Below are 12,376 nucleotides of genomic sequence, written 5' to 3'. Positions count from 1 at the left end.
GGGGAGAAGCAGGCAGACAACCTCCATCAGCACCAGGGGCAGCAAAGTAGCAGTGGCTTAACTGATGTCCAAAGCGCTGCGGGCGAGAGGGAAGCTAATGTAGCACTTTCTGCCTGGTGTCCATTAGTGGATGGATAGTGATTTCTGAGCATGGCACAAAAACATGCCCTGTGCACCAGTTTATTGGGATTTTAACTGTAACCAGCTAGGGCTGCAGAGCAGAATTAATTCTCAACTTTGCTGCTTCCCTTCTCTACGTTTTTTTTTTTGCCATTGTTAAGTTTAAGAGGCTGCATCTGAAAGGGCTGCCAAACATTGGAAGGGTCTGCCCAGGGCAGTGATGGAGTCACCATCCCTGGAGGTGTTTAAGCAGTGTGGGGTTGTGGTGCTTAGGGACCTGGTTTAGTGGTGACCTTGCAGTGCTGGGCCAAAGGTTGGACTGGGTGATCTTGAAGGTCTCTTCCAACCAAAGCTGTTCTATGATCTCGGTATGTGTCAGCTCTTACCCCGTGTGCTGACACATAGCCACTGTACCTTTGGGCCACAGGATTCAATTCTGTCAGCTGAGTGCTTTGACCTTTTTTTTTTTTTTTTCTGTTCTTAAACCCTGAAAATAGAATTTTCTTTTTTTTCTTCTTTTCTTTTTCTTTTTAACCTGGTGGCTAAACATAGGCTTCAGAGTGTTGTGTTCTCTTGTGACTGGATCAAGTTTGCTATTTTATACCTCCTCCTTCCATGTTTTATTTTTATGGGACTTTATGAAAGTTTAGCAGTCTCTCACTTTTCACACTTTGTCCTTCTCCAGATCCACGTGAACACAGAGATTAATTTATGGGTTGGATGTTTTATACTTTGTGAGTAAAATGATAGACAAAGATAAAAAAATGTAAAGGTTAGGATGGTGGAAAATAGTTCTGTAGTCTTCAAATTCCAAGAGTTATTTTACAAGAGGGTGGTCAGGCTTGACTAGCAATTGGCAAAGAGAATGTCACTGAGAATTACAGGTGACACCACATCCCCCATAATAATTTTGATAATCAAAATCTCAGATTCATAGAATGGTTTGGGATGGAAAGGGCCTTAAAGATCATCTAGTTCTTAACCCCCCTGCCATTGGCAGAGACACCTTCCACTAGCCCAGGTTGCACAAGGCCTCATCCAACCTGGCTTTGAACACCTCCAGGGAGGAGGCATCCACAACCTGCTTGGGCAGTATCTCACCACCCTCACTGTAAAGAATTTCTTCCTAATCTCCAGTCTAAATCTCCCCTCTTCCAGCTCAAAGCTGTTGCCTCTCTTCTTAGCAATACCAACCCTTGTAAAAACTTTCTCCTCATGTTATCATTTAGAAATGAGGACTGCAGAGCTGGATGCTTCTCTTCTAGTATTCTATGTGTCTCTGATTCTTCAAAAGCCTGCTGCTGACTTTTTTTTGAGTATGAAGAACATGTTTGTGGGCTCTAATCCTGCACTAAGATTTGTATATCTACATATGTGTGTTCATTTCCAGACAGATTACTAAAACAGAAGTTGTACCTGCTTGGACCAAAACCGCACAACATTCTTTCTATGTACTCATTATCCTAAGGGAAACTCAAAGCATTTTGTAGTCCAAACCTTACTTCTTGTCTTAGATTAATGTTTTCTAAAGGCTATTCTTGAACTAAGACATGAATTTATAAACAAGAATCTTGCTTCACATGGGATTGCATCATGAGATGATGTTTAAGGCTGCAGGCCAGCATCATCAGTTTGTCGTTTTAGGTGCTCTTAATCCTGTTGGTGTGGATCCATTAGCTGCCCTGAAGGTCAGACCTGGCTTTCATGCATCGTTTTCTGTATAAAATCTGAAGGTGACTGGGGCAACCTTGGTCTGAATCAGCTTTTCCTCAAAATGTCCATCAAGCTACAGATTGCTGTTCAACTGTTTAACAAATGTTTTGTGAATGACTTTGTCTCCAGATCAGACTTACACATCGTGTTTTCCTTTCTTTTTCTTCCTTATCCCCAAATCCCATTTTATTTCCAGCTTCCAGCTGACCTTACCAAGATGCATCTTACGGACAATCCCCATCCTCAGGTGACTCACGTCCCCTCCAGCCAGTCAGGATGTAGCATTGCCAGTGATTCTGGGAGCAGCAGCCTCTCTGATATTTACCAGGTAAAACCGCATTTGGTCCTTATTTCTCCTTCCTTCTTTCATACTGTATCCAGTTCTGGGTTCCCTGGTTCAGAAGAGACCAGTATTCAGAAGGAGAATACTGGAGAGAGTCCAACAAAGGGCCATGAGGATGCCTGGAGCATCTCTGTGAGGAGGAAAGGCTGAGAGCCCTGGGGCTGTTGAGCCTGGGGAGGAGCAGCCCCAGTGGGGATCTGATCAAAGCTCAGCAAGAGCTAAAGGGTTGGGGACAAGAGGCTGGGGCCAGAGTCTTGTCAGTGATGCCCAGTGACAGGACAAGGAGCAGTGGGTACAAAGTGGAACCCAGGAGGTTCCATCTGAACAGGAGGAGAAACTTCTTTGGTGTGAAGGTGGTAGAGTCCTGGAACAGGCTGCCCAGGGAGAAATTCTCCTGAGAAATTCCAAACCCCCCTGGCCATTGTGATCCTGGGCAAGCTGCTGTGAATGCCCCTGCTTTAGCAGGGGGATTGGACTGGATGATTTCCAGAGGTCCCTTCCAACCCCTATGATTCTATAAACAAAACCAGTAGCCCTTTATCCAAGGGAAATCTTGATCTTCTTCATGTCCCTGTGATCTCATGTGACTTGCCACAGCCACACAGAAAGCTCTTTTTGTTGCTTTCCATGTCTTTATACACCAAGAAGCGTGTCGTGGCTCATAAGAGTCACATTTGATGATTTATGGGATCATTTTCCTTCTTTTTAAAACAAATTTCATGAATCATTCTTGTGTTTCAAATCCCGTCCTTGATTATTTGTATTTATTGTTCATAACAGATGTTCTGTTCTGCAAACAAAAGCACGGTAATAACCTCACTCCCTGCCCTAATTGACTGTGGAAATTCTAGTGCTGCTTGCAGAGAATAGAACTTGTCTGATATCCAGAGATAGCTTTCATTTGTTTACTGGTAATACAATTAATAAGTTACCTGTCTCATAGCAAATTGTAGAGGTGGGATGTTGTCATTCTGGTTGGTGAGGGTGCTCATCCAGGGTTTGTGTGGATCAGTAATTTCACAGCTTGTCCGCTGTCAAGTTGAAATCAGACTGGGAGACTGAGTATAGAACAAGTGTTGAACGTGGTCTAGCATTCTCGTGTCCCCAGCATAAGAAGGATATGGAACTACTGGGGCAGATTCAGAGGAGACAGGAAGATGATCAGAGGGCTGGAGCACCTCCCCTGTGAGGACAGGCTGTTAGAAAGCTAGGGATGTTCAACTTGGAGAAGAGAAGGCTCCAGGCAGACCTTAGAGCAGCCTTCCAGTATCTGAATGGGGCTATGGGAGAGCTGTGGAGAGACTTTTGGCAAGGGCTTGTGGTGATAGGGCAAGAAGGAATGGATGGAAGCTTGAGGAGGACAGATTTAGACTGGGTGTTAGGAAGAAATTCTTTACAGTGAAGGTGGAGAGACATTGGAACAGGTTGCCCAGGGAGGTTGTGGCTGCCCTCTCTCTGGCAGTGTGCAAGGCCGGGTTGGATGAAGCCTTGAGCAACCTGGGCTGGTGGGAGGTATCCCTGCCCATGGCAGGGAGTTGGAACTGGATGATCTTCGAGGTCCCTTCCAACCCAAACTGTTCTATGATATAGGGGTAACTCCTTTTTAGACTCCTGTTCCCTTTCCTTGGATACTGTCTGGGTACTATTTTCCACACTAGAAACAAATTAGTGCTGTAGCTATTTATAGCCAAGTAACTTTAGAAATAAGGCTTTAAAAGCAAAAATCCTTTCAGACCGTGAAGTGTCTCTATGCATTTTTTGTCCTATTTAATCTGTTATCTTCCTGCTTCTTCAGATTTGCTTGCTGCCAGCTAGGTCAGGAGTAGCATGTATTCCCTGAGAGAGTCTTTTCAAAGTCACAGAATTATTTTGGTTGGAAAAGACCTTTAAGATCATATACTCCAACTGTTAACCCAGCACTGCCAGGTCACTGATAAACCATGTCCCTCAGCACCACATCTACACAGCTATGAAACCTCTCCAAGGCTGGGGACTCGTTGGGCAGTCTGGTCCAGGGCTTGACAACCTTTCTGGGGGAGAAATTGTTTCTAATCATAGAACGGTTTGGATTGGAAGGGACCTTAAAGACCATCTAGCTCCAACCCCCCCTGCCATGGGCAGGGACATCTGAGCAAGACCAGGTTGCTCAAGGCCCCATCCAACCTGCCTTGAACACCTCCAGGAAGGGGACATCCATGACCTTCCCAGGCAACTAGTTCCAATGTCTTACAACCTTCACTGTGAAGAATTTCTTCCTAACGTCCAGTCTAAATCTCCCTTCTTCCAGCTCAAAGCCATTCCCCCTCTTCCTATCAATAAAGGCCCTCCCAAGCTTTCTTGTAGGCCTCCTTCAAGTAAGAAACTATCCAACTTTCAAGAAATATTCAACCTAAACCTCCTCTTGCATAACTTGGAGGCCTTTTTTTCTATCAACAAGATGCTCTGTGAATTCTCTGGTTTCTGAGAGGCAGTGCTGGCAGATGTTTTGTAATTTGACTTTTTCTTGTTTTTAAATTTATTTTTTAAAAAGTTTTCTAAGTCAATAGAATCGATTTAATTAGAGTCACAAGAACTAATCTGTGCATTGTATCTTAACATCTCATGTCTCAGGATGCTGATGGGCAGTTTTCCTGACCACTGTCTGCCTGCCCCTCTACCTGAGTAGTTTGGAAAGCTTGCCATGAGTGAAAAGCACTTAAAATATATTATTGATAACAAACATGAGTGAATACTCTTATCACATGTGGTTATTTGCATTTGAAATGCCAAAAGAGCATAATTGCTAAACAGACAAGAGTGATATAGGTAAAAGAAGTGATGGAATAGTGTATTTGTATACACTGGAGCAAATGAACCTTGGTGAAAGATATTTTTGTACCCTAAGGAATTAATAATTTATTCATGTGGAAATGATTTTCTATTAATTTTGAGGAGTGTGGACCTTTCAGGTAGCATTCTCCTTCTCAGTCACATTAGCCTGTCTGGTTTTGCATCCCAAAGGGAACACAGCTGACAGTTTCCTGGCTGGCCAGGATGATGTCTGGGGCAGGTCACCACTGTCAGACTCAGGAGAGATCCTCAGAGATGATACTGGAGCAATGTATGATCATAGCCATGGTGCCAGTAATCCTGAAAGAGGACAGTGGAGAATCCAGCATCTGATCAGCTGTGGGTGAAGATCACAGAGCAGGATCATAGAATTGTTTTGGTTCCCCAGAAATGTAAAATATTTTGCTTGGAAGAGTATTTTAGGGCTTTTTGTTGTTGCTTTTGTTTTGGTTGGTTGGTTTGTTTGTCTTTGGTTTGTTTGGTTGGTTTTTTTCTTCTCCGTTTTGTTTTTTTTCATTCAGCCCATTTCTTACAGCACCATTAGATTCAGAGCTATGGTGTTCAGACAGAAATAGGAGAAGCTCTGTGGTTACACATGGAGAAATTCCAAAGAGGGATTATGACTTCTGCAAACAACTGCTTTGACCTGTAATAGCTATCCTTAGGGAAAAGTAATTCAACAGGCATTAAAAAGTGAAAACATTTTTTTTTACCCTTCAGTGGGACAGGCTTTGAGGTGTCCAGCCAAGGGAACACAGATAATCCAGATGAGATCTCTGGATGTAGTTCTGCCCTGTATCAGCACTGCTGGTCTGCTAATGACCAACCAATTTAAGTCTATTTTTTTCCTCATCTGTTTGGTTCTGTCAGTGTTGACATTAAACTTTCTCTTCCCCCCCCCCCCCCTTTTTTTTTTTCTTTAAATCTTCATTTATCACTTTGTCAGTAAGTACTGGTTGTGGGCAGCAACATCATTCCCCAGCAGTAATTCCAGTTGTGGTTAGGGTTTTGATGTTAAAATGGATTATCTATAAAATCTATGTCAGGGATGTAGATTACCGAGTTGTTGTTTTATTTTTTTAATCAATTCTGGGAAAACAAAACAAAAAAAAAAAAGAAAAAGGAAGAAATAAAGGCTTGCATGTTTTTCTCTTGGTAGAATTGGCATGAGGAAAGGGGGGAAAAGCCCCCTTGCTTTGAAGAGCAGGTGGCATCAGAAGTGATGAGCACTGAAGTATGTGACCATACGGAGTCTGTGGCACAGGCAATCTTTGTGTGAGGTTCTTTTTCTGTCTGTATGTTTTTGGCACACATTCTAAAGCAGTAATTGCCATTAGCACCAGAACTTGGCCAGTTCTTACACCATTGACTTCTAAAAGCCTAGGCCAGCGTGCAGGATATCAGCATCTGGCAAATCTCATAAACGGGTTTGGGGTGGGAAGGACCTTCAACATCATCTAGTTCCAAGTCCACTGTCATAGGTAGGGACACTTTCCACTAGACCAGGTCCCATCCAGCCTGGCCCCAGGGAGGGGGCATCCACAACCTCCCTGGACAACCTGTTTCAGTGACTCACTGCCCTCACTGTAAAGAAATTCCTCCTAACTTCCAGTCTGAATCTGCCCTCTTCCAGCTTAAATATAGCTGAAGCACGCTGATGGGCAAAATTTGCAGTGCTCTTTATAGAGTGACAGTGGTGTGATTTTAAAAGAGCAAACAAATATTTTGCCAGAAATCTGGTGTGAGCTTTCCAGATGATCTGCATGACCCACACCCTTTGGTTCTGTTCCTGCTACTTTCCCAATAGATATCCTTGCCCTAGAGACCCAATCCTGAAAATCCCTATTTGTGTAAGATTTTTAAGGGTTACAGCTTCTGGTTTCATTTTGTAAATTAGTAAGTTCATAAGTGTTGCTGTTAAAAATGATTTGGATGTTTGATAGTGGAAACAGCTGGGACATCATGCTTGGGAAGAGCAGCTTCTTCTGCAGACAGCTTTATGAGCAAAGACCTTCCTGTTCCTTCCAGCACTGCCTGACCTGCCAATGCTTTGTTGACCATCTGCATGTGATCTTTGAAACTCAGTTTGAAGACCATCTCTTACTTCATAGCTTGATCAAATTATAACTTAGCAAGAAAAGAGAAGATCTTGTTTATTTTCCTGTCTAGGGCATACAATCATTTTTCTGTAGAACCCATAGCCTGAGTTTTGTTATCTTAGCTCGAGGTTATCAATTAGTACTGTAGTCTGTCTGCCCAAAAATTTGGATATAAATTGTGGTATTTAGATGAAGAAATGCTAGAAAAGTCCTTGAATAAAAGGCTGCACTGATCATGTGCTGCTGAGACTCTCCAAGCACAATTTGCACTTGGGCTTTATTCCAAAACTGTTAATGTGAGCTACATAAGCCAGTAAAATGATGTAATATAAAACCGATTTAACCCTCTATGTATTGTTATCCTGCTATGAAGGAAACATGTTAAGTCATTTAAGCCTGATTGATTAGTTTGGCTGGCTAATTACTGAAAGGAGGACAAGCTCAAGGGTCCAAGGTTATATCTACCCCAGTATTTTTCTGTCTGGTGAAAGAAGGAAATGCTTCTGGGCTGTCAAAGTGCTGGGGCTTGCATTAGCTGATCAACATGGAGTGTGTAGGAAGATGCAGGCAGAGCAGTCTGCTGGCATTAAATCACCTAAAACAAGGGGTGCTTTTTATGAAGCAAGGAAGGAGAACAGCATGGCTGAGTAAGGGCCTACTGGTCCAGCTGAGGCGTAAGAAGGAAATGCACACAGTGGAAAGAATTCTGGAATCTCAGCATGGAGTGGGTTGGAAAGGACCTATGGGGATCGTCCGGTCCAAGCCCCCTGCTAAAGCAGGGCACCCACAGCAGTTTGTTCAGGGTCACAATGTGCAGGTGGGTTTGGAATCTCTCCAGAGCAGGAGACTCCACAACCTCTCTGAGCAGCCTGCTCCAGGGCTCCAGCACCCTTCACACCAAAGAATGTTTTCAAAGGCAGCCTGCTGGGTTCCAGTTTGTGTCCCTTTTCCTGTCACTGGGTACCACTGAAAAGAGTTTGGCATCATCCTCTTGACACCTGCCTTAGACTGGATAGCGGGAAGAAAATTTTTTGCAGGGAGGGTGGTGAGATGCTGGAACCAGGTAGTACAGAGAAGTTATGGATGCCCCATGGATCAGAAGTTAGGTTGAACAGGACCCTCACCCTTTATTTTGGAGGGGTTTTTTTGAACACTCAGAGTATTTGGTGTGTTGGTTTGTACGGTGGCTTTGTCAAATCTCAAGGATTCCTTTTGAAGTGAGAGTAGTTATTGTGAATGTGTTCATTTAAAACAATCAGATCTCTATAGAATTGCTTTACACTTCTTGGTGACACATCTTGTTGTTCAAATTTCTGAATCTGAACAGAAAAATCATTTGCATGCTGGCTTAAACTAAAAAGTGCTTGAGCATCTACTGTGGCAATTGAAAATGTAAAACTTTTTTTTTTTTTTTGCTTCCATCTATTTGTAAAGTTATTTTCATGCAATTACATCATTTAAACTTTACACAAGGAATCATTTCCTCTGTGATTTTGCTTTTTGTTGCCAGTGTTGCATTCTCTTTCTTGGTTGCCTGGTGTGACTGCTCAGTGTGGTGTCTCTATTGCCATCTATTGATGACAGCAGAAATGAGTCTACAGGCATTGGGTAGCCAATGGTGTTATTGAATTACGTTTTTATGTTCTTAATAATACACACTCTGGAGTTGTGGAAAAAAACCCATTTGGTTTACATGAATTCACAAGAAGTAAATGCCATAAGTCAAAGAAAGAATAATCATCCTTATTCCCTCCCACCCCTAGTTAACATACTCCACCTGACACACTCTTTCTATGCCAGGATTAAAATCTGTGTTCTAATACTAACATTAAAGGTGAGCTCAGATCCCTTTCAGTTTAGCTGCTCAAACTGCTTTGGTTCTTCCTGTGTCACACTGCTAATATTGCCTGTATTTCACCTGTGGTGATCATCAAATCCAACCATTGACCTAACACCACCATGGCCACTAAACCATGTCCCCAAGTGCCACATCCACAGGTTTCTTGAACACCTCCAGGGATGGTGACTCCACCACCTCCCTGGGCAGCCTGTTCCAATGCTTGGCCACTCTTGCAGGAAAGAAATTGTTCCTAATCTCCAACCTAAACCTGCCCTGGGACAATTTCAGGCCATTTCCTCTCATACTATTGCCTGATACTAGGAAGAAGAGACCAAGCCCCACCTCGCTACAGTCTCCCTTCAGGGAGTTGTAGAGAACCAGAAGGTCTCCCCTCAGCCTCCTTCTCTCCAGACAAAACAACCCCACTACCCTCAGCTGCTCCTCACCAGCCCTGTACTCCAGACCCTTCAACAGCCCTGTTACCCTTCTCTGAACCTGCTCCAACACCTCGAGAACTTTCTTGTAGTGAGGGCCCAATGGCTAATGGTCTGTTTGTACCATCCTGTAGCTGTAGATTTCATTATAAGATGGTGTTTTCAGAGAGGGACCTGTAAGAAGTTCTGGTTTGAACTGTTGGTCACAATTTCTTGTGTTGTATGAGCTACCCAAGATAAGGCCATGAATCTTTAGCTGAAGACACTGAACTCTGTCTGATGAATGTTTTCTTTGCAGGCTACAGAAAGTGAGATGGGAGATGTTGATTTAACAGGTCTTCCAGAAGCACCTGTAGACTCTGAAGATGAAGAAGAGGAAGAGGATGAAGATATTGACAGAACTTCAGATCCACTTCTAGGGCGAGATGTTGTACGGGAGTGCCTTGAGAAAGAGCCTGCAGATAAAACTGATGATGATATTGGTGAGGAGAAAAAAAAATCCTAGTTGTCTGTACTTTGAGGGTGGAACCCTGGAACACGTTGCCCTGGGAGGTAGTGGAGGCCCCATCCCTGGAGACTCCCAAGGTCAGGCTTGATAGGGCTTTGAGCAACCTATCTAGTTGGGAATGTCCCTGCTTACTGCAGGGGGGTTGGACTGGATGACCTTCAAAGGTCCCTTTCAACCTAATGCATTCTATGATTCTCTGTAAAACCATCTCATACAACATCTGCAAGGGAAGCACATCTGAAAGCTGTTTAATGAGTTAATGCTAAATATACATCCTCATAATTATGAATGATGCCTTCCAGAGATGACTTCACTTTGGTGAGGCTGGTAATTGAATTATTTCTCCTCTTGCTATCTGAGAAAGTATTTGTTCTGAGAAACTAAGTACTTTAGAAAACAGCCTTGGAGATGCTTAAGATGTTAAGTGTGACAGTCATGGGATGTGTTGATAGAAGGGAGGGAAGAGGTAGCAAACTAATTTTGTCTGCCTGAAACTGCTGTATTAGTTCAGAAATGTCAAAGAGAACACACCATGACTGTGGTGTGGACCTGCAGCACATTTCAGATAAAAATCATTTACTGCAGGGTTTACCTAGAAGCTGCCATTAGTGTTAACAGTATGATGTGCATTGTGCTATGCTTGGCTTTATCATCTAAACACTGGAAAAATCATTCTGTGCTCCTGTCAAGCCTAGAATTCCTGAACCAGAAAGGTATTTTGAATTGTTCTAAATGTTTGAGGCTGAAGAGGTTTTGTACTCTAGCTAGACTGCTGCTGTGAATCAATCAGGACACAACCAGGACTGTAGATCCATGGGCTCTGATGGGGATGGTAACACCACGGAGTGACTTCTCCATGAGTGTGACTGAGGTTTGATACACCTGCAGGAGTGAGGTATCTAAGGAACCCCTGTGCCTTGCAATCTTCATACCACTGTTTCCTTTGTCTGACAGAGCAATTAATGGAATTCATGCATCAGCTCCCTGCCTTTGCAAACATGACTATGTCTGTGAGAAGAGAACTTTGCTCAGTGATGATATTTGAAGTTGTAGAGCAAGCGGGAGCCATCATACTTAAAGACGGCCAAGAAGTAAGTCACTGCTCACAGGCCAATCTGACTGCTGTAGGCAATGGGTTACCCAAGGGTGCCTGAGGGTGAAGGGCTGGAAAATGTTTCCCATCTTCACACCTGAAAGTTAGAGAGTTTTTCTCTCACTGTGACCCATATCCTTAGCTCGTCCCTTTGGCAGATTCTGCCTTGTTGAAGACTTCAGCACGGCCAAGTGTAGACACAAAGCAGCATTCAGTCTGTTGTGATCAGGGAAGTGCTGACATCTTGAGGAGTTTATTTCAAAGATTCTTTGTGACAAAGAAGAATGCCTCATCTCCACTGATGAAAACTTCTTGTAATGTAGGGGCTTTTAATTACTAATGTGGAGAGATAACTGTGCCCAGCAATGTAGGTATTACAACATAATACCTGATCTTGAATGTTTCCAGAGAGGTGGGAGATGCCCCATCCCTGGAACCATTCCAAATCAGGTTGCTTGGGACTCTGAGCAAACTGCTGTAGTTGCAGACTAGAACTGACGGAAAGGGGGTTGGACTAGATAACCTTTAAAGATCCCTTCCAACCCAAATCAGTCTGTGATTCTATAAATACCTAAATTAGGAGCAGTTTTCATACATAATCAGTGGGAGAAGAGAGATGTTCAAATCAGTCAGTGGTCAGGATCCCAGCATGGGTGCTCTGGATCACTATCTTGAAATCTTTCTCTGCCCTGGGATCAGGAATAGCCATAGCAGGTCACTCCTCCATGAAGACTAGGTGGACTTTTGCCTTTGGTTGTGACCAAATGGGAGTGTTCCTTCTCACTAAATGGCATAAATACGTTGTAGCAATTAGCCCACTGATTTAAAAAGCAATCTATTAATCAGCATTTCTCCCTGCTGAATTAGTGCTGAAATGAATGAAGAACACTGAAAAGGGTTCTTGCTTCGCTCATCTTCACTGCTGCTTGCCTGACAAGGCACATTTTTAGTGAATTGAACTGTGCTGGCAAAAAAATGTGGAGGCTTCAAGAATGAGCTTTGCTAAGAGCACTGGAAGAGCTTCTAAAAGCTGTTGAATTAGCTTCACTTCTTACATTTGTTTTTTACTTCCTCCAGCTTGATTCGTGGTATGTTATTTTAAATGGCACAGTGGAGATCAGCTATCCTGATGGGAAGAGTGAGAGCCTCTGCATGGGAAATAGCTTTGGGATTACTCCCTCTCTGGACAAACAGTACATGAATGGAGTGGTCAGAACAAAAGTGGATGATTGTCAGGTAGGATGACAATTCTGTATAAGCATCTCATGTTTTTAAGTATGGAATAAAACAGTCTGCTTTCATCTTAAGGTATGGTCATTATTCCAGGAGCAGAAAAAAGGAGACTGGTATTTTGTGGGTCAAGGGCTCTGCTGATGTTGGGTTGGTTGTACAGTCGT

At 43.2% G+C, this 12,376-nt stretch overlaps 1 protein-coding gene across 1 annotated transcript in view; it reads left to right on the top strand.

The window, feature by feature from the left end:
- RAPGEF6 (Rap guanine nucleotide exchange factor 6) overlaps positions 1-12,376 on the top strand; it is a 141,129-nt gene that overhangs the window by 90,431 nt on the left and 38,322 nt on the right. Inside the window, exons 7-10 of the mRNA XM_054389175.1 lie at positions 2,030-2,161; positions 9,677-9,860; positions 10,841-10,977; positions 12,057-12,215. Coding sequence (XP_054245150.1) covers positions 2,030-2,161; positions 9,677-9,860; positions 10,841-10,977; positions 12,057-12,215 — 612 coding nt within the window. The remainder of the gene's footprint in view (positions 1-2,029; positions 2,162-9,676; positions 9,861-10,840; positions 10,978-12,056; positions 12,216-12,376) is intronic.

Source organism: Indicator indicator, chromosome 18 (assembly GCF_027791375.1).
Source record: "Indicator indicator isolate 239-I01 chromosome 18, UM_Iind_1.1, whole genome shotgun sequence".
Lineage (NCBI taxonomy): Eukaryota > Metazoa > Chordata > Aves > Piciformes > Indicatoridae > Indicator > Indicator indicator.
This window is presented reverse-complemented; position numbering and strand designations above follow the sequence as displayed.